Source organism: Salmo salar, chromosome 02 (assembly GCF_965601325.2).
Source record: "Salmo salar chromosome 02, fSalSal1, whole genome shotgun sequence".
In the NCBI taxonomy this organism is placed as follows: Eukaryota; Metazoa; Chordata; class Actinopteri; order Salmoniformes; family Salmonidae; genus Salmo; species Salmo salar.
The window spans coordinates 56,515,398-56,541,951 of record NC_138292.1 but is presented as its reverse complement, the minus strand read 5'-3'; the positions used below and the strand labels follow the sequence as shown (position 1 = coordinate 56,541,951).

Below are 26,554 nucleotides of genomic sequence, written 5' to 3'. Positions count from 1 at the left end.
CTCGTTCCAATACGTTATAAAAGAGTATGCATTCGTCCACCTTGAATATTATTCATGTTCTGGTTAAAAAAGGCCCTAATAATTTATGCTATACAACGTTTGACATGTTTGAACGAACGTAAATATATTTTTTCCCCTCGTTCATGAAGTGAAGTCCGGCGGGCTTAGATCATGTGCTAACAAGACAGAGATTTTTGGACATAAATGATGAGCTTTTTTGAACAAAACTACATTCGTTATGGACCTGTGATACCTGGAAGTGACATCTGATGAAGAGAATCAAAGGTAATGGATTATTTACATAGTATTTTCGATTTTAGATCTCCCCAACATGACGACTAGTCTGTATCGTAACGCGTATTTTTCTGGGCGCAGTGCTCAGATTATTGCAAAGTGTGATTTCCCAGTAAGGTTATTTTTAAATCTGGCAAGTTGATTGCGTTCAAGAGATGCAAATCTATAATTCTTTAAATGACAATATAATATTTTACCAATGTTTTCTAATTTTAATTATTTAATTTGTGATGCTGACTTGACTGCCGGTTATTGGAGGGAAACGATTTCCTCAACATCAATGCCATAGTAAAACGCTGTTTTTGGATATAAATATGAACTTGATAGAACTAAAAATGCATGCATTGTCTAACATAATGTCCTAGGAGTGTCATCTGATGGAGATTGTAAAAGGTTAGTGCATCATTTTAGCTGGTTTTATGGTTTTGGTGACCCTGTCTTTGAATTGACAAAACATTACACACAACTCTTGTAAATGTACTGTCCTAACATACTCTAAATTTATGCTTTCGCCGTAAAACCTTTTTGAAATCGTAAAACGTGGTTAGATTAAGGAGATGTTTATCTTTCAAAGGGTGTAAAATAGTTGTATGTTTGAAAAATTTGAATTTTGACATTTATTTGGATTCAAATTTGCCGCTCTTGAAATGCACCTGCTGTTGATGGAGTGCACCACGGGGGGGACGCCTGCGTCCCACCTAGCCCATAGAGGTTAAACATGTGGAACGCTAAGTACGCTGCGCCTTGGTCTACCCCTTTAGACGAACGTGACTGAAGATCCCACCAAAGAAGGACCAAGCAGCGTGCCCAGGAGAAGCAAGGATCCTGGGCCAGGGAGAGAAAGGACTGGACATGGGAGGACATCCTGGACGGCAAGGGATCCTACACTTGGGAAGAGATCCTGGTCGGAAGGGATCGCCTCCCATGGGAACAGGTAGAGGCACTCAGAAGAGTGGAGGCAGCAGGAGAGAAGGACCAACGGTATGAGGGAACACGGCTGGCAAGGAAGCCCGAGAGGCAGCCCCCCCCAAAAAAAATTTGGGGGGGGGGGGGGGGGGCACACGGGGAGTGTGGCAGAGTCAGGTTGGAGACCTGAGCCAGCTCCCCGTGCTTACCGGAAGCAGCGTGGTGCGCTATAGGCCAGCTCCCCGCAAGTGCCATGCTAGAGTGGGCATCGAGCCAGGACGGGTTGTGCAGGCCTTGCGCTCCAGACCTCCAGTGCGTCTCCAGGACCCGGTCTATCCTGTGCCTGCTCCCAGAGCCAGGCCTCCTGCATGTCTCCCCAGCCTGGTGAGTCCTGTGCCTGTGCCCAGAGCCAGGCCTCCTGCATGTCTCCCCAGCCTGGTGAGTCCTGTGCCTGCGCCCAGAGCCAGGCCTCCTGCAAGTCTCCCCAGCCTGGTGCGTCCTGTGCCTGCTCCCAGAGCCAGGCCTCCTGCATGTCTCCCCAGCCTGGTGCGTCCTGTGCCTGCGCCCAGAGCCAGGCCTACGGAAAGTCCCGCCTGTCCAGAGCTGCCAGAGTCGCCCGCCTGTCCGGAGCTGCCAGAGTCGCCCGCCTGTCCGGAGCTGCCAGAGTCGCCCGCCTGTCCGGAGCTGCCAGAGTCGCCCGCCTGTCCGGAGCTGCCAGAGTCGCCCGCCTGTCCGGAGCTGCCAGAGTCGCCCGCCTGTCAGGAGCTGCCAGAGTCGCCCGCCTGTCAGGAGCTGCCAGAGTCGCCCGCCTGTCAGGAGCTGCCAGAGTCGCCCGCCTGTCAGGAGCTGCCAGAGTCGCCCGCCTGTCCGGAGCTGCCAGAGTCGCCCGCCTGTCAGGAGCTGCCAGAGTCACCCGCCTGTCCGGAGCTGCCAGAGTCGCCCGCCTGTCCGGAGCTGCCAGAGTCGCCCGCTTGTCCGGGGCGCGCTGCGAGGGTTCTCATCTAATACTTATTTTTTACTTAAAAATTGTTGCACTGTTGGTTAGGGCCTGTAAGTAAGCATTTCACTGAATACCTGTTGTATTCAGCGCACATGACAAATACACTTTGATTTGATTTGAAATGTAAAGGTAATTTTCCGATTGAGTGCAGTCTCTGCAGTCTCAGCAGGTCTCTGCTAACACAGGAACATTGGTAATAAATTTGTATCGCACTGTACCGTAGCTCTTCAGCGCTTGGGATTGAATCCAGCCCTAGGCGACCAAGCAACCCCCTCAAAGAGAGACAATGAGAGGGTACTCTGTCCCAGCCGACCACCTACAGATAAGAGGCTGCACTAACAGAGGGGCTCTGACAAGGACACCCATGTTAGCAAATTATAGAGGGGATTCACATTGCGCTGTTAGCTCCTGACGAATGCTTTCACGCAGGCCGTCTCCACAAACACATCAAAGAGATTGTTAACTTCAATCGAGCAGAAACATGTGAGGAGCGTGGAGTCTGTGTACCCTCCCCGTGTCCTCTCTCAACCTCTCTCTCTCTCTCTGTCGTTGTCCCCCTCTCTGTCTGTCTGCGTTCCTCTCTTTCTCTATCCAGGTAAGTACTGTGTGCTGAGTAGGAGTGAGACTGTCTGGTACTGTCCCTTCATTAGACTTGATAGACTAGCTATAATGTTTTATCTGCTCTGAGAATGCCTGATTGCACCTCCCTTTGAGGCTGGGACCACATGAAACACTGTTTGAAGATTAAATCAAGCTAGGAAATCCTCAAATCAACTGCAAAAACCACAGGATGAAAAATGTGGATGAAATATGTATTTTTATTTCTCTTCTGGTGCTTTCAAGTTGATCTTCTGAGAGCTGTTGAGTTTATGATGAGAGAAAGAGCAAAGAGGAAAGCAAAGAGGAAAGCTACACTGAGTCTGTGCAGTGATGCCTGTCTGTCTGTCTGTCTGTGTGTGTGTGTGTGTGTGTGTGTGCAGAAAGAGAGAGCGAGGGTGTGTGAGTGAGTGACTGAAAGAGAGAGAGATGAATGTGTGTGTGTGTGTGACAGAGAGAGAGATGAAAGTGTGTGTGAGTGACAGAGTGAGTGATAGATGAAAGTGTGTGTGCTGCATTGCCAAAAGAGACAATACCACCCCTACTTTGACTATAAGCACAGGGCTCAAACTAACTATGACAATGAACTATTGGTGCTCTGTTCATTCTTCAAACAGAATCAAAACACCAAATACCAAGACACATTACACCACTGCTGTTAATTCTTTTCAATCTTTATTTTTTAATTGTTGATATAAATGACAGGATGCTAGATCTATCGCAGAGCCTTACCCCAAATCTATCTCTTTAATACTGAGTGCCAAGCAGAGACTCATCGGGTCCCATTTTTCGGCTTCCCCAAAGTCTGGAGGGTCTCCTGGAGCTCGTTCTGACTGGCCATCCACTATTCTTCCTTCGCCTGGAGGCTCTCCTGGAGAGCATTTATCTGGTTCTGACTGGACATCTCTCCTTCTTCTGCTTGCCTCAGTCTCATCTCCAGATCTACTTTCTATTGCCTGAGAGTATAGATATCAAGGTCTCTAGTTTTGAACGTGGTGACCCCCCTCCTCTTGAGCTCTTCCATTTACTTCATCCACATCCCTCAAAGGCCTTATAGTGGTTCAGATTCTTTCGGAGGGTGGATATGTCATTGTCCATCTCTTTTAACATAGCCATGGACCACACCCAGAGCCATGGACCACACCCTGAGCCATGGACCACACCCAGAGCCATGGACCACACCCAGAGCCATGGACCACACCCTGAGCCATGGACCACACCCAGAGCCATGGACCACACCCTGAGCCATGGACCACACCCTGAGCCATGGACCACACCCTGAGCCATGGACCACACCCTGAGCCATGGACCACACCCAGAGCCATGGACCACACCCTGAGCCATGGACCACACCCAGAGCCATGGACCACACCCAGAGCCATGGACCACACCCTGAGCCATGGACCACACCCTGAGCCATGGACCACACCCAGAGCCATGGACCACACCCAGAGCCATGGACCACACCCTGAGCCATGGACCACACCCAGAGCCATGGACCACACCCAGAGCCATGGACCACACCCTGAGCCATGGACCACACCCAGAGCCATGGACCACACCCAGAGCCATGGACCACACCCTGAGCCATGGACCACACCCTGAGCCATGGACCAAACCCTGAGCCATGGACCACACGCCATGGACCACACCCTGAGCCATGGACCACACGCCATGGACCACACCCAGAGCCATGGACCACACCCTGAGGGTTTACTTTTTGGACTTTCCCCATTCTCTTGGCTGTAAAATAAACATAACATCATCTGTTTTACAAATGGAAATCTTTTTCACTTTGTCAAAGATACTGGGCCGTTGTCATGACAACCATCTCTGTGGCATTCCAGAGTTAACAACGAACAGTAAATCTGTTTCTAGGCCTATTAGATTGAATTAAAATACCTTTATTTTCCCTATGTAAAAATGGTTTAACACAAGTCTGAATGATATTTATTTGCAACTTGACAAAGTGTAGGCCTTAGCCTGGTTGTCCATATTTTAAATAGTAGGTTACCGTTTTACTGTGAAATGCGACGCACGTCGATCGTATGAATCTGTGCAAAGTGATAGACTCTGATATCATAATATCGGCCTAAACTGTAAGTTAAAACAGCTTGGGAATAGGCTGCATTGTAAATAAGCTTCTTCTAAGTCTTTATGTGAGGTGTTGATCTGTTGAAGGTACTGAACTGTCTGTTCAAGCAGTTGACACACAGTTTGAACACCCATTGATACAACACAAGTCATGCAACCAGAGGTCTCCTCACAGTCCCCAGGTCCAGAACAAAAGGCTGGGAAACACAGTATTAAATAGAGCCATGACTACATGGAACTCTCTGCCACCCCAGGTAACTCAAGCTAGCAATAAAACCAGATAAATACAAATATAAAATTAGACCTTATGGCACAACGGGGACTGTGAAGAGACAGACATTTTGATATATTATGTATTGTATTATGGATTGTTATGCATATGAAGTATGGTTATATTATGTATTGTTATTTATATTATGTATTGTATTATGGATTGTTATGCATATGAAGTATTGTTATATTATGTATTGTTATGTATATTATGTAGTGTATTATGGATTGTTATGCATATGAAGTATTGTTATATTATGTATTGTTATGTATATTATGGATTGTACTATGGACTGTTATGCATATGAAGTATTGTTATATTATGTATTGTTATGTATATTATGGATTGTATTATGGATTGTTATGTATATGATGTATTGTTATATTATGTATTGTTATGTATATTATGGATTGTATTATGGATTGTTATGTATACGATGTATTGTTATATTATGTATTGTTATGTATATTATGTATTGTATTATGAATTGTTATGTATATGATGTATTGTTATATTATGTATTGTTATGTATATTATGTATTGTATTATGCATTGGTATGTATAGTATGTGTTGCATTATGTATTGTTATGTCTGTTGTGTATTGTTATGTATATTGTGTATTATTATGTATTGTTATGTACATTATTAATTGTATTATGTATTGTTATGTATATTATGTATTTTATTTGTTGTGTTTTGTTTCCGGTTTGGACCCCAGAAAGAGTAGTAGCGGCTAATTGGGGATCCTAATAAAATACTAAATACCACAACAAACAAAAAACTTAATGCACACTTCTATCTTGTTCTAAATGTAAGGGTGAATGAATAATGACTACCTGTGGAGCCTGTCTTGGAACAAATCATTCTAATGTCAGTTTACGGCCTCATCTTTTTATGTTTAGGCCTAATGCATCTATGGGAATCTGAAACAGACAAGCACAATATGCCAACTCAACACCTTCTAAAACGCACACTCAGCACCAATAAAAATAGACACCCGGATGTACACATGCCCCCCTCTACAAACTACAAAAATAAACACTTACCACACACACACACACACACACACACACACACACACACACACACACACAGTCTGTTTCCCTCCTCCTCAACCTGGCTCGTGGCCTACTCCTGGGGCTGCAGCCCTCTGACGTGTGTGTGTGGGTCTCGATATGTACAGTCCAATTCTGAGTTCCTTGGAGCCGGATGGTCCTGACACCCCATGCTGATCAATACTGCCCCCGGTGGTAGGCTCTAATCCTGTCCATGAACCCTGCAGCGTCAACCCCCCCTCTGCCCTTCCGCTCCGATCCCTGGGCCCAGCCAGGCACCGCACCGCCATTACACACACACACACACACACACACACACACACACACACACACACACACACACACACACACACACACACACACAGGAAGAAATGCAGGCACATGCACACACACACACCCGCACAGAGATGTGATGTAAGAAGTGTGTGAGTCACTCCTAAGTCTATAATGACTTACAACAACCCCTCTCACCTCAACCAGACAGAGCCACAGATACTGTAAATCAATTGGGAAAAGTTAGTGTTTGCGTCACTCCTCTCACTGTACAACTACTGTACAACTCAGCTTGCTAACATGGGGAAAAGTTAGCTGAATTCTGTACATCTTTGGCTCTGACCCCCAAAATGTTAATAAAGAGTGGTATAAATAAATTCAGGGCTCAGTTGGGGTTTATTTACAGGATAAAAAGCATCTCTGTGTAAAAAGAGCCCAAAACATGAGTACAGTATATAAATATATTCTTCTATTCTTAAAAATACCCATAGACTATACTGTGGATATAAAGAGAATGCATAAAAACACTATAAATCTCATGTAAATCTCTCTCATGCACCCACTCACTCTCTCACACACAAAAACACATTCACACACTAACAGGCACGTTGAAGGCTCTTTGGGTATCTTCTTGTTAGGCATCACTGTTGTGTTTTGCATTTCATGATGTGTCCACTTCCCAGCACTGAGGAGAGAGAAAGAGTTGAGATTAGTATATCAGCTTTGCATATCATGACACATTCTACAACAGACAACATCCCCAAATAGTAAAGTATTTCCAAAGTCTCTTCAGACATTAGCAATAGTATCAGGAGCTGGCCTGGTATACCAGTTATCGTAACCTTCAATAATATCAGGATCTGGCCTGGTATACCAGCTATCGTAACCTTCAATAGTATCAGGATCTGGCCTGGTATACCAGCTATTGTTACCTTCAATAGTATCAGGAGCTGGCCTGGTATACCAGCTATCATAACCTTCAATAGTATCAGGAGCTGGCCTGGTATACCAGCTATCGTAACCTTCAATAGTATCAGGATCTGGCCTGGTATACCAGCTATCGTAACCTTCAATAGTATCAGGAGCTGGCCTGGTATACCAGCTATCATAACCTTCAATAGTATCAGGAGCTGGCCTGGTATACCAGCTATCGTAACCTTCAATAGTATCAGGATCTGGCCTGGTATACCAGCTATCGTAACCTTCAATAGTATCAGGATCTGGCCTGGTATACCAGCTATCGTAACCTTCAATAGTATCAGGAGCTGGCCTGGTATACCAGCTATCGTAACCTTCAATAGTATCAGGAGCTGGCCTGGTATACCAGCTATTATAACCTTCAATAGTATCAGGATCTGGCCTGGTATACCAGCTATTATAACCTTCAATAGTATCAGGATCTGGCCTGGTATACCAGCTATCATAACCTTTAATAGTATCAGGATCTGGCCTGGTATACCAGCTATTATAACCTTCAATAGTATCAGGATCTGGCCTGGTATACCAGCTATTATAACCTTCAATAGTATCAGGATCTGGCCTGGTATACCAGCTATTATAACCTTCAATAGTATCAGGATCTGGCCTGGTATACCAGCTATCGTAACCTTCAATAGTATCAGGAGCTGGCCTGGTATACCAGCTATTGTAACCTTCAATAGTATCAGGAGCTGGCCTGGTATACCAGCTATTATAACCTTCAATAGTATCAGGAGCTGGCCTGGTATACCAGCTATCATAACCTTCAATAGTATCAGGATCTGGCCTGGTATACCAGCTATTATAACCTTCAATAGTATCAGGAGCTGGCCTGGTATACCAGCTATTATAACCTTCAATAGTATCAGGAGCTGGCCTGGTATACCAGCTATTATAACCTTCAATAGTATCAGGATCTGGCCTGGTATACCAGCTATTATAACCTTCAATAGTATCAGGATCTGGCCTGGTATACCAGCTATCATAACCTTTAATAGTATCAGGATCTGGCCTGGTATACCAGCTATCGTAACCTTCAATAGTATCAGGATCTGGCCTGGTATACCAGCTATTATAACCTTCAATAGTATCAGTATCTGGCCTGGTATACCAGCTATTATAACCTTTAATAGTATCAGGATCTGGTCTGGTATACCAGCTATTATAACCTTCAATAGTATCCGCCAGGGCTTACAGTGAGCTAATATGCAATTTGCACTGATTTCGCCTGAGAAGACAATTCCATTAAACTAGAGAGAGAAGAGAGTGAGAGAGAGAGGAAGGGAGGGAGGGAGAGAGACGAAGAAGGAGAAAGACAGAAAAGGAGAAAGGGGAAATGAATGGGATCAGGGTTGCTGTCCATTACAATCAGACACTGTAAGGGGTCAATGTGCTGACCAGGTGATAACAGACAGAGCATAATAGATAATAGACCTATAATGGGAGACTGAGAGGAGACATCACAGAAAGCTGACCCCAGGTCAGCGGTAGACAGACGGAGAGGAGACCCTGCTGTGTCTCCTGAGGGGAGAGTGTCACGATCGTCGTAGGAACATTCAGACCAAAGCGCAGCGTGATATCGGTTCGACATATTTTTATTATAAGTCAACCGCAAAAAAACACCAAAGAATACACGACACGTGAAGCTACGGAGTGCTCACAGGCAACTACACATAAACAAGATCCTACAAAACACAGTGGGGAAATGGCTGCCTAAATATGATCCCCAATTAGAGGCAACGATTACCAGCTGCCTCTAATTGGGAACCATACCAAGCACACCAGCATAGAAATAATAAACCTAGAACACCCCCTAGTCATGACAGTACCCCCCCCAAAGGTGCGGACTCCGGCTGCAAAACCTGAAACCAACTGGGGAGGGTAGGGGGGGTGATTAGTGTCGGTGTCGGCTCCGGTGCAGGTCTTAGCCCCCGCCCAGACCCCGGATCCGGCCATGGCGCCGGGCTGAACGCCGTGCCTGGACTGGGCATCGGCGCAAAGGAGGGCTCCGGCCATGGAGCTGGGTGGGACGCCGTGCCTGGACTGGGCACCGGCACAGAGGAAAGCTCCTGCCAGGGAGCAGGACTGGACGCCGTGCCTGGACTGGGCACCGGCGCAGAGGAAGGCTCCGGCCTTGGAGTTGGACTGGACACCGTGCCTGGGAGCTCCGGACCGTTGACCCTCGCTGGAGGCTCCGGAACGTTGACCGTCGCAGGGGGTTCCGGACTGTGGACCGTCGCAGGGGGTTCCGGACTGTGGACCGTCGCAGGGGGTTCCGGACTGTGGACCGTCGCAGGGGGTTCCGGACTGTGGACCGTCGCAGGGGGTTCCGGACTGTGGACCGTCGCAGGGGGTTCCGGACTGTGGACCGTCGCAGGGGGTTCCGGAATGTGGACCGTCGTAGGGGGTTCTGGACTGTGGACCGTCGTAGGAGGTTCCGGACTGTGGACCGTCGCCGGAAGCTCTGGACTGGGGACCGTCGCCGGAAGCTCTGGACTGGGGACAGTCGCCGGAAGCTCTGGACTGGGGGCCGTCGCCGGAAGCTCTGGACTGGGGACCGTCGCCGGAGGCTCTGGACTGGTGACACGCACTTCAGGGCGAGTGCGAGGAGCAGGCACAGGATGTACCGGACTGGGGAGGCGCACTGGAGGCCTGATGCGTGGGGCCGGCACAGGTTGCACCGGACTGGTGACACGCTCTTCAGGGCGAGTGCGGGGATGGACAGTGTGAGTGAACAAGGAGTGAACAACATGTGAGTGGGATCGCTGCTGTTATGTCTGAATGCAGAGCGGATCTGAATCTCTCAGCTGGCCATGACTCACCTCCATTCACTCCATTGTGTGAAAACACATTTCCTTCAGTAACAGGATACAGGAAGTAGTCCTCTCTGTTCTCTGTCACACTACACCTCACATAAGCTCTCACCACGAGTGGCACCCTATTCCATATATAGTGCACTACTTTTGACCAAAGCCCTATGGGACCTGGTGAAAAGTAGTGCACTATAGGGAATAGGGTGACATTTTGGACGCAGCCCACACCTCCAGCTCTACCTTCCATTACCTGGAGTTGCATCAGGAGTAGTGTCAAGGTTTAAAGGGTCACTTCCTGTGTGAGGGTGTCATAGAGTAGCGCTGACTGATTAGTGTCAGGAGGGTAATCAGAGGTTGCAGAACAAAACTCTCTTTGGTAAAGATAAGTTACTATTCTGATAAAGAGGGGGAAGTAGCGTTTGTGAAAGCTTCAATGGGATGTGCATGGGACTGAGTAATCATAACAAAAATAATCCTACATAGAAACATTCTGACAAGAACAACCACACTGCTTCACTTGCTGAGGCAGTTGTATAAGAGTTTGTGATGCTGATCGGTCCCCTTTTCCTCTGTGAGACTGTTGGGCACTTCCACCAATCATTCTGATTATCGTTTGTCACACTTTTCCTCCTCACCAGTGGCACACAGCTTTAGAGATGTGAAAACGCATTTCGGAGGTTAGCTTTCCCTTTCCAACGTGGTCTTAGCTTGTTAACCCCATCATAAAACTATACTACAGTTGTCTTTACTGGTACACATATCTATTAGCTAACCACATGACTTGCACCTTGACATCTTCCATTGAAAATAGAAAACTGCTTTGCCAGCAATTAAATTCAAAGGCCTATTGGAGAAAATAATATTTTCAAAAGTTAATGAAAGTGTGAAACGCATCCTTTGATATAGTTTTCAAAGTCAGTATAACACATGGGGCACGGTTCAATGGCAGACATGACCAGGCAGAGATGGAGTTATTGATTTGGAGCGGAGGTGTCACAGGGGCAGATAACTCACTGGAGAGAGGGAGACAATGAGATGGCCCTGTCGTCACACAGGTACTGTAACGGCTGTCTTTGGAAGAAGAGGACCAAGGTGCAGCGTGGAATTTGTTCATCTTTTATTTTGGATGAAAAAAGGCACTTCACAAAGAAAAAACAAACGACCGCCAAACAGTCCTGTCAGGTATCCTAACACACTAAACAGAAATTAACTACCCACAAACCCCAAAGGAAAACAGGCTGCCTAAGTATGACTCCCAATCAGCGACAACGAAGTACAGCTGTTCCTGATTGAGAGCCATACCAGGCCAAAACAAAGAATTACAAAGCATAGAAAAAAGGACATAGAATGCCCACCCAAATCACACCCTGACCAAAAGTACGTACACACACACACACACACACACACACACACACACACACACACACACACACACACACACACACACACACACACACACACACACACACACACACACACACACACACACAGACACAAACAGCACACACACACATTTGCCTACAGTGCACTCGCATCTGCCAGATGGGAGTTTACAACTTGCTGCACTCAAAACTCATACTATGTCAATGACAAAATAAGCACACACACATATGGATTGTCAACTCAAAAATGTGTGCATGGGCACATAAATTCACACATGAACCCCCCCTTCCTGTCCCCACCCCCCCGCCCACACACAAACATCCTCCCAAGACACACTCACAATCCCCCCTGCACATAAACACACACACCGCCACACAAACACCCACACCGTATCACATTGCTGGAGTCAGCACATTTTCTCCACAGTAAATGGGGTTCTGTTTATCCATGCTCAGACATTACCAGACTATACAGCAGGCTGGCCCAGCCCTGCATCCTGCATTACAAATATGAGACGCCACACACACACGCACACACCCCCCATAAACATTTGCAATATTTTCCCATTTCCTCTGCAGGTAGTCAGGCAGTCAGGGCGGGCGACGGTTCATCTCTTCGCGAGCTCTGCCCTTCAGTATTAATAATCTCCCAGTCACACCTCACCTCGTTGGGGGATGAATCATGTTGTATGGGGCCTGCCGGGGTGAGGGGGAATACGGTGATGCATGACATGATGGCTGGCCTTTGTGTAGGGGAGGAGGGGGGAGAGGAAGAGGGGCGGGGGGAGTGGGGGAAAGGCCATGGCCCAGAGATCTCTATTTCCATGGCACATACTGGATATGCCATCATACACACACACAAGCAGGTACACACACACAAAACTACACACCCATACACACAGTTAGCCACTGATTGGATGACTGAGCAGAAGGTGGTACGTGTCCATGCAACACTGTTGAACATTGCCGATAATATTGCATCACCACCTGGGTCCTTTAATTTTAATCCAATCAAAACCTTGTATACAAACACCTGAGACACTTTAAGGTCCCAGACACCGAAATGGAGAGTGATTTTGAAAATATGCAACAAGGAACCAGCTTCGTCTGTTGATCTCAATTTCACTTCACTTCCATAATTTGTTTTGGTCACAGACCGTATCCTTGCTGAGGGAGTTGTATAATAATGTTTTGAGTGGAGTTTCACCGTACATGTTTTCCCAGGTAAATATATTGAACAAGCTCTGCCCTCATTTCTCCTGCTGTCCTTGTAATAAACACTTGAGCTCAATAACAACTAGCTAGAATGATCACGACCAAGGTACAGGATCATTCATACAGCTAGATACGCATCGTAATATAACAAGTGCTCAGGGAAAATGGGGTGCACACCTAAGTGTCATCAAAATAGCTAGAAGTGGTGTGTTTGTGCGGGTGTTGTGAATATGGTGGTGTGACGTTTACGGCTTCGCATCTCTGTGTGTACTGTGTGTGTGTGTGTGTGTGTGTGCGTGCGTAACATTTGTGTGTGTGTGTGTACCTGCATAATATTTGTGTGTGTGTGTGTATATAATAATCCTTGTGTGTGTGTGTGTGCCCTGGGACTGGTCTGACACTGTCTGACGCTAACTGTGACAAGATTGATGAAGAGGTGGCGGTGTGACAAGAACAACTGGGCTCTCTGCATCCGGCCCCGGACTACAGTACTGCCACACTATCCACACACACCCTCCTCCAGCTGTCCCCGTGGGACCACGCTCTCTCACGGAGTGTGTGAATCTGTGTGTGAGAGCGTGGGTGTGTGTGTGTTAATGTCCTTTTATCGTTGCAAGGGTAGCGAGGAGATGCTAGATGCATAACACTGAACAGGGACAAGTGGAGTTAAGGTGTTCAGCTCTAGGGTTTGATGCGTTTGAGTTTAGCTTTAGTGTTGTTCACTCAGCATGATGCTTATGAAGTTGTTCAAGGTGAATACGAGACCGAGAGAGAGAGGGAAAACAGAGAGAGAGAGGGGGAGAGAGGAAACAGAGAGAGAGAGGGGGAGAGAGAGGAAAAACAGAGAGAGAGAGAGGGGGAGAGAGAGGGAAAAACAGAGAGACAGGGAGGAGAGAGGAAAAACAGAGAGAGAGGGGGGGAGAGAGAGGGAAAAACAGAGAGACAGGGAGGAGAGAGAGGAAAAACAGAGAGAGAGAGGGGGAGAGAGAGTGGGAGAGAGAGGGAAAACAGAGAGACAGGGAGGAGAGAGAGGAACAACAGAGAGAGAGAGGGGGAGAGAGAGTGGGAGAGAGAGGGAAAACAGAGAGAGTGAGAGAGAGAGGAAAAACAGAGAGAGGGATAGTGAGAAGGATTGAAAGCGTCGGGAGGAGGCGAAAGACAGCAGGGACAGAAAGACGAGTGAAAGAGAGCTAGGTGGGAGGGCAGGAACAAAAGGGCAGAGAGAGATAAAAAAAAGCTGTGTGCAAGGGAGAGAAGGAGAGCTCTGCTCAGTGCGGCCGTGTGAAGCGGTCTGTCTGACATGAAACCGCTGGGCTCTGTGACCCTGGAAGGCATCATATTACATACAGCAGCAGGAGAGAGGGAGAGTGTAATAAAATGATAGAGAGAGGGGAAGAGAGTGAGAGAGTGGAAGAGAGTGAGAGAGAGGGGGGTAGTGAGAGGGGAAGAGAGAGAGAGAGGGGAAGAGAGTGAGAGAGAGGGGAAGAGAGTGAGAGAGAGAGGGGAAGAGAGAGAGAGAGAGAGCGAGAGAGAGAGAGAGAGAGAGAGGGAGAGAGAGAGAGGGGAGAGAGAGAGAGAGGAGAGAGAGAGAGAGGAAGAGAGTGAGAGAGAGGGGACGAGAGTGAGAGAGAGGGGAAGAGAGTGAGAGAGAGGGGAAGAGAGTGAGAGGGGAAGAGAGAGAGAGATAGAGTGCGGAGAGAGAGGGGAAGAAAGAAAGGTAGAGAGAAAAAAGAAACAAAGATACAATGAATCCCACTGCACTAAACACAGACTTCAAAGACTTCGATCGCATTGGCATACACACACTAATACATTACAAGCGAGTCTGTGGGCACACATTACGAGGGATCCAGTGGTACCCCATAGATGGACCTATCAGTCTCAGCCTATCCAAACAGATCTGACTCACTATGATTTAGCTCGCAGATTCACTCCCATTATTTGTAGTAAATGAGTTTGGGAGGAGATATTGTGGTTGTGTTTCTATGGAGGCTCATGACCATTGGGCCAGACTGAGGGATGGGCTCACAGTGGGCGGAGGAAGGATGGAGGGAGGGAAAGTGTTACCGGCACCGTGAATCACAGTGTTGGGGTAAGCAGGTGGAGTAGAAAACACACATACACACACACACACACACTAATACAGAGGCAAAGGCACACACACATACACATGCATGATCATAGACCTCCTCACCATTTGGAACGGGTACGGGTGAGGAGGTCATCTACCTACTGATGTCTCTGTCTCTTCACAGCATCAGTTCAGTGGATGGTGTAGAACACCTCTGACTCAACACCATACAAGGGGAGTGAGACCAGGAGAGTGAGCCGATCATGGTGTTGATTTTATGACTGACTGTCTGCACTCGTGATTTCCTGTGGGATTGCACGCCAGATGATGTGTATAGCCGGTGGATGTATAAGCATGCGAGTGGATTTACGAACGTGTGTATGCAGTGCGTACCTTTGGGTATCTGTTTCTGTGTGTGTTTGTGATAATAGCTGCGAGTGATGTCCTGGTTGGTTGGTTGTGGCGAGGCACTATAAAGCGCCAGGGTGTAAATGACTATTTGATGCTCTCTCAAGGCACATCCATATTCATCTGTTGTCAGGGATGTCTGATTAACAGCCTCCCCGCACCCACACACAACTGGCTCAATCATTCATATCCATGGACAAACACTCTCTCGCACGCAGGCACACACACGTACAACACACACTCAGGCCAGTAAATACTGAGGGCAATGAAGACGGCCAGTCACTACTGGCAGCTCAGAGCTCACTACACTAAATAGCTACATGTCCTCAACGGCTAGTTAGTAGATACAACTCAGCATTTAAATCTCTATAATTCCCAAATCAGCAAGCAAAACGGATTTGATTTCTGAAAGTGTAAACTATGACGACGGAAGGAAGGCCCGAGAGATGATAATGGAACGTGTGCCGATATTCGGAGCGACACAGGCACCCGTAGGAGTTGGCGATAGACAGAAAGATGATGAGCTGCAATTTCTTTTGGAAGGTGGTTTTGTTGTGTCTTTATGGAGTCTAATATTTCAAACGGTGGTTCAACACTAGAGAAGAAAAGACAACACAGCTAATTCGGAATCCTACTGTATGGTAGCATAATCGCTAATACTGAGGCACACTGTACGGTAGCATCATTGCTAACACTGAGGCATCCTGTATACGGTAGCATAATCGCTAATACTGAGGCACACTGTACGGTAGCATCATTGCTAACACTGAGGCATACTGTACGGTAGCATAATCGCTAATACTGAGGCACACTGTACGGTATCATAATCGCTAACACTGAGGCACACAAGCATCATCGCTAACACAGAGGGACACTGCATGGTAGCATCATCGCTAACACCGAGGCACACTGCATCGTCCCTAACACTGAGGCACACTGCATGGTAGCATCATCGCTAACACTGAGGCACACTGTATGGTAGCATCATCGCTAACACTGAGGCACACTCATGGTAGCATAATCACTAACACTGAGCAATACTGTATGGTAGCATCATTGCTAACACTGAGCAATACCGTATGGCAGCATCATCGCTAACACTGAGGCAGACTGTATGGTAGCATCATCGCTAACACTGAGGCATACTGTATGGTATCATAATCGCTAATGGTAGAACAAGCTGAGCCAAAAGAGTAACTAAACAGCACTGTAGCTTACTGAAGAGACACTAAGTGACTGAAATCAAAAGGAATGGCTGGACCTCACAGTCAGTTCCTCTCGGCCTAATGTAAAATCTAAAAACGCATCCCATGATGCATCTCCTCTCCCATCTCAAGGCTGATTCATCCTTATTGCAACAGATCGGTCTGTATTGATTTGCCCATAGAAGCTCCATTGATTTTCCATTTTAGAGCAAGGTATGGGTATTTGTGCTCGCAGTGGAAGGAGAGGCAGGGGAGGCAGAGGCAGGCGTTGGCACTTCGCACCTGAACAGAGGCAGAGAGTAAAGTCAAGGGAGGAGGTAAAGTCGGTTCTCTTAAAAGACAAATAAGGCCATCCATCTCAGATGTTTACCTGTGTCAGCCCATCTCTGCCAAGGCATCTATCAATAACAGCTCTCTGGACTGCTGATCAGAACTGTTAGATGTTGTTTTATTTTAGATGAACAGTGGGGCATGAAAGTTCAGCTGCAAACAGCTGCGTATAAAACTGTTAGAACTTCTGGAATCTTTATTTTCTCCTTTTGGGTGAAAACCTAGAGGAACCTTTGCCAACCCTAAACTATGACTGACCTTCTCTGGCTTCTGACCCAAGGTGCCTCTTCCACTCTCCTCTGGAATGGACAGAACCAGAAGGAAAGGTCAACTCCTGATAGGTACAGTGGCTTGCAAAAGTATTCACCCCCTTGGCATTTTTCCTATTTTGTTGCCTTACAACCTGGAATTAAAATAGATTTTTGGGGGGTTTGTATCATTTGATTTACACAACATGCCTACCACTTTGAAGATGCAAAATATATATTTTTTTGTGTGAAACAAACAAGAAATAAGACGAAAAAAACTGAAACCTTGAGTGTGCATTACTATTCACCCCCCCAAAGTCAATACTTTGTAGAGCCACCTTTTGCAGCAAATATAGCTGCAAATCTCTTGGGGTATGTCTCTATAAGCTTGGAACATCAAGCCACTGGGTTTTTTGCCCATTCTTCAAGGCAAAACTGCTCCAGCTCCTTCAAGTTGGAGGGTTCTGCTGTTGTACAGCAATCTTTAAGTCATACCACAGATTCTCATTTGGATTGAGGTCTGGGCTTTGACTAGGCCATTCCAAGACATTTAAATGTTTCCCTTTAAACCACTCGAGTGTTGCTTTAGCAGTATGCTTAGGGTCATTGTCCTGCTGGAAGGTGAACCTCCGTCCCAGTCTCAAATCTCTGGAAGACTGTCACGTTTCCCTCAAGAATTTCCCTGTATTTAGCGCCATCCATCATTCCTTCAATTCTGACCAGTTTCCCAGTCCCTGCTGATGAAAAACATCCCCACAGTACGATGCTGCCACCACCTTGCTTCACTGCGGGGATGGTGTTCTCGGGTGAGCCAGACATAGCGTTTTCCTTGATGGCCCCAAAAAATTATTTTAGTCTCATCTGACCAGAGTACCTTCTTCCATATGTTTGGGGAGTCTCCCACATGCCTTTTGGCGAACACCAAACGTGTTTGCTTATTTTTTTCTTTAAGCAATGGCTTTTTTCTGGCAACTCTTCTGTGAAGCCCAGCTCTGTGGAGTGTATGGCTTAAAGTGGTCCTAAGGACAGACACTCCAATCTCCGCTGTGGAGCTTTGCAGCTCCTTCAGGGTTATCTTTGGTCTCTTTGTTGCCTCTATGATTAATGCCCTCCTTGCCTGGTCCGTGAGTTTTGGTGGGCGGCCCTCTCTTGGCAGGTTTGTTGTGGTGCCATATTCATTCCATTTCTTTTTTCTTTCAGTTTCATGATTTGTTTTATAACTCAACCCTGATCCATACTTCTCCACAACTTTGTCCCTGACCTGTTTGGAGAGCTCCTTGGTCTTCATGGTGCATGTTGCTTGGTGGTGCCCCTTGCTTAGTGGTGTTGCAGACTCTGGGGCCTTTCAGAACAGGTGTGTATATACTGATGTGACATTTAGTTAAATAAAGTCCACCTGTGTGCAATCTAATTATGTGACTTAATTGATTAATTACCTTAATTAAAAGGTAATTGATTGCACAAGATCTTATTTAGGGGCTTCATAGCAAAGTGGGTGAATACATATGCACGCACCACTTTTCAGTTTTTTATTTTTTTATAATTGTTTGAAACAAGTAATTTTTTTCATTTCACTTCACCAATTTGGAATATTTTGTGTATGTCCATTACATGAAATCCAAATAAAAATCTATTTAAATTACAGGTTGTAATGCAACAAAATAGGAAAAACACCAAGGGGATGAATACTTTTGCAAGGCACTGTACATCAATGGAGAGGATAACAGTGGGGAAAGACAGAGGGAGGTAGTGTCAAAGGACAGTAGGCTGAATTGGAACGCATGCCGACACTGTAGACTTGTGTGCAGGAGACCGTGGCATTACCTCTACACCAGCCAGGCCACAATGGGTCAGAATGTTTACACATTTCAGAGTAAAACATTCACTAACTCTCAACATGAAGAAAGGCATCCCCAAAGCATCCCCAATCTAGGAAAAATAATTTGTGAGTTTTAAACAAGTTATTTTTTTTACCCAAATTCAAGCAGATGCCTATTGGGCTGCATTGAGTTGTGTTGGCGCACCAGTTAGCCGGAAACAGGCAAAACATCTGTTGGAGTCCTTGATAACTTTTAGTGTGAAGAGTGAGCACACAAGCTGTGGGGTGTCACGATTATTTTACACTTGCTGAGTAAACTTTTTCATGCTCAATGCCAGTGGCTTTCTGTGTTTTGATGTGTGTGTGAGAGAGTGTGTTGACCTTGAACTGATACAAAATCAGCTATTGTCAACAATTCAGAGTGCAACAACAGTTTGTCTTTTCTTTTATTTCTCTCTCACTTCTATACTTCCTTTGCACACACCGATTCCCTCAGTTCCCCTTCCCATCTGTTCAAAAACACATTTTCTCTATGCTTGTCTCTCCTTACTGTTCCACGCCTTACATTTGCATTTTAGTCATTTAGCAGACGCTCTTATACAGAGCGACTTACAGGAGAAATTAGGGTTAAGTGCATTGCTCTCGGGCACAGACAGATTTTTCACCTAGTTGGCTCGGGGATTCAAACCAGCATCCTTCGGTTACTGGCCCAACGCTCTTAACTGCTAGACTACCTGCCACTCCTCTTCTATACATTCCTCCGCTCTCTCTCTATCCATCTCTCATTCTTGGGGGCTCAGCGATTGTTCTGGTTATCATGGGACGGGTTGTGAGAAATGAGGCAGATGGCAGCGATTTATCAACGATTGAGGTTCGCGCAGTGCGGTGGTGTTCTTGGGGAAAGAAGGAGGAGGAAGGGAAAAGAAGGGATGACAGGGTTTTTCGTTCCTGAGGCCAAGCCTGATGAAACGATTGCGGATCCACTCTGCCGCATCAAACAGACAGGTAGATACTAGATTGGGGGTCTCCTCCTGCTGATTTGCCTGACATTGGCTTCTCTCCCCTTACACCCCCGCCCATCCCTCATCCCTGATTCCCCGCCTCTCCAGGTTGCGGTACAAAATGCTCATCTCCCTCCCTCTTTTTATTCACTGTGTTTCGCCTCTGTCTATTCGGGTGGAAATGGATGACAGAGTAGCAGTAGAAAAGGCAAGAGATGGATAGTTGGAAAGATGGACAACTCTCCCTCCCTCCCCTCTCCTCTCTCTTTTTGTGTCTTTGATTGCGCAGTCCCAGTGCGTGTTGGGGGAAGAGAGGCATGGAGGCAGGCGCCGGGTATCCTGCCAACCCTCTCTCTGTCTGCCAGAAAGGGCCCAGATGCCTGCTGCTGCCTCTGGCACACTGTGCTACTCTAGTCTATACTCACTGGGCCTCAGAGAGAGGGAGGGGTGGGAAAGAGAGGAGGGGGGAGAAATTAGGAGAGTTAAAGGCGAGAGAAAGAAAGAGGAGATATTAGAGAAGTGTAAGTGAGGACAGCAGGTAAGATAAAGAGAGAGAAACAGGAGAAACAAAAGAAGGATGAGAGAGAGGAAATGAGAGAGGATGAGAGTATCCTTCAGGGTATTCCTATTCTGAGATCAAACTCCCTCATCATGTCTTCAGCTTCAACATCAAAAGGAACACTCACCTTTTGCCCTTATCCAACAAGCACAATAACATTTGTGTAACTGTCAGGATTTGAAACCTGTTCTCCCACGGGAGAAGCTAACGTCTTGACCTTTGGACCAAGAGGACCTTTCCTTTTGGCCTGCTGGCTGACACTGATTTTGAAGTCGAAGGCGGGGCTACCCATCACGTGACCATGAGAAACCATGACTGACTCAAGTCCACTACACTTGCACACACGCATAAACACACACACACTTTTCTTGTCTAATTAAAAGGTGTGTTGTCACTGAACAATATTTTATTTGTGCATCTGAATCCCTGGGGACATTCAAAGTCAGCCTATATACCATCATGCTGGAGTTTTATCATTAAAGGTCCAATGCAGCAGTTTGTATCTCAATATCTCAAAATATTTTTCTAGATAACAATTTAAAAAAATTTAAATAAACAAAAATAGCTTCTTAGCAAAGAGCAATTTCTCAAGCAAAAATGTTGCTAGGACTGTCTGGGAGTGGTCTGAGTGGGAAACTGAAAACTAGCTGTTATTGGCAGAGAGATTTGGAACTCCCTTTCTTATTGGTCTATTAACTATTTTACCACCTGATGATGTCACCATGGCAGGCCAAAACTCCATCCCACCAAAACAGCCAAACATTTCTGCCGTTCTTCTTATTAAACAGTTCTTATACTAAAAGGGCATGATCATAATTTTCACAATTTCACAGTATTATTCCAACCTCACAGTGTGGAAATATATATAAAACACAGGAAAATCCCATTTTTGACTGCACAGGCTTTTAAATAATCCAAAAGAATCCATACTTTCACCAATAAGTTTTCTTATTAATTAGTTGTCCTCCTCCCTGCCGAGTCTATTCATCTCCACAACATTTCCCTGACATTTTGGAGATCAGTGGGAAAGGGCATCCGTGTGTATATCAGCATGAACCTAATTGAAAACTTAAACTCCTATTCATTTAATTTAGTTTAACCTGGCGTCCCCAGTTATTGGTTAGGACTGAGGGGTGGGTGGGGTAATGGAGCAGGATAGAGGGAAATGATTGGTAAAGAAATCACAGCATTGGGCAGCATCATTCAGTCCTGGGAGGGAAGAGCTGTACAGGTATGTGAGGGACAAGCAGTAATGTTACCGTGGTGATCAATGAGGATAAATACAAGCGAAAGGTGTTTTTCGCCTCGGATGGTCACATGATCAGAAAATACTCACGGTCCTTGTTCGTAAAAGTTTAAATAGATGAAAAAGCTAAACTCAGGTATGAATGAACACACACACACACACACACACACACACACACACACACACACACACACACACACACACACACACACACACACACACACACACACACACACACACACACACACACACACACACACACACACACACACACACACACACACACACACCACTACAAGAGCTCTTTCCCATCTGCATTGATTCCTGTACTCCATTTCTCCCTCGCTCCTCATCCCCATCTCCACTCCTGTCATTCCTCTCCTCCCTTCAGATCCCTTCATCTCCTCCCCTGCTGATCCATCTTTCATCCCGTCCTCTCTCTCTGTCAGAATCCTATTGCTTACCTGCCAAGCTTTCTCTCCCTCCAGCATGAGTCAGTGAGAGAGGTGCTCATTCCCTTTGCACTGTAGGGGGCTATGAGGGGTTGTGAGAGACAACAGGTGGGCTCACAGTCCAGAGGCTAACAGAGGAATGGACACTCCAGTTCTACCCAGTGGTCCAGGGGATGATAGGCTCTGGGTATCTAACAGAGGAGCAATAGAGGTATCCATTTTCTGTAATGGGATTCCATTGAGATAGAGACTGTGGACTTCAAGGGAGACTGGTTATGAGAAGGGAGCACAACGATTCTCTGCCTAACCACTAGAAGAAACCTGTAGAGCAGTGGAATGCAATCGTAGAAGTATCCATTTTTGATTTTCTTTAATGATCTTTTATCCAAACCTGGAGACCCTATTGAGATAAATAGAGCACAAAGATCCTTTCACTAAACTCTATAAGAAGACTACAGTGCGGGGTTAGGCAATCGTACCAAGTATTTAAAAGCCTGCTCTTTTACTGGCCCTTGCAGAGTAAGATTACCCACCACCCCTGTTTGTAGAGAAATGCCATGGGATAAACTTAACAAGACAGAGGCCACCACATGCACGCACTGATGAATAACATAACAGGAAGACAGAAACCCTAACCATATAGCCACTACTAGAAACCACTACTGATCCATGACGCACCAAATCCTACCCATTTTCTGGTTACCCACCATGTCGGAGACAGTAGCATACTGTACAGTTAGAGGGGTTGAGCACACTCCAGCCCTCATTAGAACAGTACCAGAACCAGCATCGCCAGAATATCTGCCCTGCATAGCTGATCCACAGAGCTTTTTAAGTGGAAGGGGGTGAGGGGAGGTTTTAAAGGGGAAGGGAGATAAGGGAGTTAAAGCCTGGAGATTCAGAGAGGGGCAGCCTTGCTCACTCGGCAAAAACCTTCCTGTCACTTTCCCCTTTGTTGAGAGAATGATCAAAAGAGGACGAGGGGTGAGAGAGAGCATCGCTCCTGTCATGGGGGAGTTCAAACGGGGATAACTTTGGAATGTCGGAACACGGGCTGCATTTCAAATGGGTGTTAGGGTGGGTCCGTGCAGTGGATGCATGCATCTGTGTGTGTGTATGTATGCGTGTGACTATGCAAGAGTGTGAAAATGGCCTCTCGATGTGCACATCTCTATGTGCATCTGTATGTGTGTGCTCACGCGTGTGCGTCTACGTGCGTACTGTACTGTAATTGGGTATGCGAACATCCTTTGCATCCTCATACGACTCTTGAAGCGCTGGAGCTTTGATGACTCACTAAAAGGAGGGGATGATGGGGCACTGACTGTTGTTTGGGAGGATGATCTCTGGATCTAAGGCTGCCTTAGCCTTCCGTCCTTCTTTCTTCCCCCTCTCCCTCCCTCGCTCCATCCGAGGAGCTCTCACCTCACACCACTGAGGAGGAGGGGGAGGATCATCCTCCTCAGTGAATTTCATACATAAAAAAAAAAGTTTTAGATAAAACTATACTAAATATATTCACATCACCAAATAACTGATTAAAATATACTGTTATGCAATGAAGGTCTACAGTAGCCTCAACAGCACTCTGTATGTTAGAACCATAGTCGGAGGACAGCTAGTTTCCGTCCTCCTCTGGGTACACTGACTTCAATACAAAACCTAGGAGGCTCATGGTTCTCAACCCATTCCATAGACTTGCACAGTAATAATGACAACTTCCGGAGGACGTCCTCCAACCTATCAGAGCTCTTGCAGTACTAACTAATATCTTCTCCATCCAATCAAAGAATCAGAGAATTAATCTAGTACTGAAAGCATAAACTACTGCAGTGCATAAAATGGGGTTAGTAGTTGACTCAAAGAGAGAGAAAGACAATAGTTAAACAGTTTTGAACAAATTATCTTGTTCAAAAATTAAGGAGAAGCAGCAGAGGGAGAGCTAGCTATATTTTATTGTATTTTCTTTCGTCTTAGTTTACCTTTTACTTAGTTAGCTAATTTAGCCTACTCAACATCCTGACTCAAACAGTGGAATGCTATTTATGTTAGCTAGTTGGCTAAGGCTATCCAACAATGCAACTCTTCCAAGTCAAGGTAAGCTTTCATTTTGCCAGACGGGGTTTGTCGGTGTAACTGCTAAACCGTTGCTGTACATCAAATCAAATCAAATTGTATTTGTCACATGCGCCGAATACAACAGGTGTAGACCTTACAAATAGTCTGGGTAGCCATTTGATTAGCTGTTCAGGAGTCTTATGGCTTGGGGGTAGAAGCTGTTAAGAAGCCTCTTGGACCTAGATTTGGTGCTCCGGACCGCTTGCCGTGCGGTAGCAGAGAGAACAGTCTATGACTAGGGTGGCAGGAGTATTTGACAATTTTTAGGGCCTTCCTCTGACACCGCCTGGTATAGAGGTCCTGGACGGCAGGAAATAGTCTGGGTAACCATTTGATTAGCTGTTCAGGAGTCTTATGGCTTCGGGGTAGAATCTGTTTAGAAGCCTCTTGGACCTAGACTTGGCGCTCCGGTACCGCTTGCCGTGCGGTAGCAGAGAGAACAGTCTATGACTAGGGTGGCTGGAGTCTTTGATGATTTTTAGGGCCTTCCTCTGACACGGCCTGTTATAGAGGTCCTGGACGGCAGGAAGCTTGGCCCCGGTGATGAACTGGGCCGTACGCACTACCCTCTGTAGTGCCTTGCGGTTGGAGGCCGAGCAGTTGCCATACCAGGCAGTGATGCAACCCGTCAGGATGCTTTCGATGGTGCAGCTGTAAAATCTATTGAGGATCTGAGGACCCATGCCAAATCTTTTCAGTCTCCTGAGAAATAGGTTTTGTCGTGCCCTCGTCACGACTGTCTTGGTGTGCTTGGACCATGTTAGTTTGTTGTTGATGTGGACGCCAAGGAACTTGAAGCTCTCAACCTGCTCCACTACAGCCCCGTCAATGAGAATGGGGGTGTGCTCGGTTCTCATTTTCCTGAAGTCCACAACCATCTCCTTTGTCTTGATCACGTTGAGGGAGAGGTTGTTGTCCTTGCACCACATGGTCACACTGTACTGCGTGATTGTACACATGGATTGGATTGTGAGTTTTTTAACACGTTAGGTCTAGTTTGTTAACTATAATGTTAATATGGTGACAATGATGTAGGCTGTCTATCGGTTAGCGGTATGAAGGTTTAGCTTGGAGAGGTTTTTTTGCGCCTGGTCACAGACAGCTGTTGTGTTGTGCACTGAAGTCCACAAGCAAAGGGAAAAGGTGAGAGAAGGAGAGTGTGTACAGTAGATGTGAGAAAGAATTATACAATGAGCAAAGTGATGATGCTGTATGTGGCTGCTATGAAAGTGAACTGGGTGTGCGGGTGATCAGGGTGTATTTATTCCGCCGATTCTGTTACAAAACGTTTCTTAAATGAACGCAATCAGAATGAAATCGGGAGGGACCTACCTACATTTGTCCAAAATAAACTCTTGTTTAAGTTGCAAACTGGACTAATGATTACACCCCTTATCAGGTAGATGCAGGTAAGAGTGTGCACGGTGGTATTAAATGAGTCACTGTCTGCCACATGAATTACTCAAATTTGTCTCTCCAACCTGTGCACCTACATCCTCTCCCTAATCTTGAATGGCACAAACAGCCACTGCCTCACACCCCTTTTTCTGACCTCCCTCCTTCGTTGCTCAACCCCAGGTGGTTCCACTGGCTCACCTCCCACACCTCCCCCTGCAGAGAGGCTGTCCTGGGATAACAGTAGTACCTGGAATACCCTCTGTAAGGACATTAAGGGCTCAGCATTGGGCTGGCAGCCTGGCACAGATCCAAAGAATGCAGAGAGAGACAGAGAGAGAGACACAGAGAGAAAGACAGAAGGAGAAAGGGGAAGAGTGAGAGAGAAAGACAGAGAGAGAGAAGAGAGCGAGAGAGAGAGAGTCACATCAATACCAGCAATATATCTGTTTGAAATGGGACAGTGTTTTATCTCCCTCCACAGCAGGGGGGACAGCACAAGTGTTAGTATTTGTAAGCCACGGCAAATGCCTGCAATGAGTGCTTTACCTCTGTGTGTGTGTCTGCTGAAACACCTACCAATCTCCTCTATGCTCAGGTGTCTGCAGCAGTTGGGAAGTGGACACGGAGGTACTCTCTGGAGCGCATGTCCGCCTGCAATCCCAAAAAGATAGCAGAGGGGTTAACTTCTGCTGCCGTCAACAACACCAATTAGGCCTCTTGTCTTCCCACTGTCACAAAACTGCACACCTACGTATTCTGCAATATCTCATTGACAATGCAAGATCTCTGTGAATGTTTGAGTTATGCAACTACACTTCTC

General features: G+C 46.3%; 1 protein-coding gene across 12 annotated transcripts in view; it reads right to left on the bottom strand.

Annotated features, from left to right (window-relative positions):
• Positions 1 to 6,868: 6,868 nt before the first annotated feature.
• Positions 6,869 to 26,554, bottom strand: part of LOC106588153 (endonuclease V) — a 48,987-nt gene continuing 29,301 nt past the window's right edge. For 5 of the 12 annotated variants that reach the window (XR_006761527.2, XR_006761522.2, XR_006761528.2 and 2 more), the window contains 2 exons: positions 26,311 to 26,385; positions 6,869 to 7,176 (listed from right to left, as the gene is read on the bottom strand). Coding sequence is in view for 4 of the 12 variants with exons in the window: in XM_014176855.3 (XP_014032330.3) it covers positions 26,326 to 26,385 (60 nt within the window). In the remaining 8 variants the exon portion in view is untranslated. Of the gene's footprint in view, positions 7,177 to 11,990; positions 12,361 to 25,932; positions 26,032 to 26,280; positions 26,386 to 26,554 lie in introns of those variants that run through there. The other 7 variants (XR_006761531.2, XR_006761524.2, XR_001324597.3 and 4 more) reach the window with 4 other exon arrangements.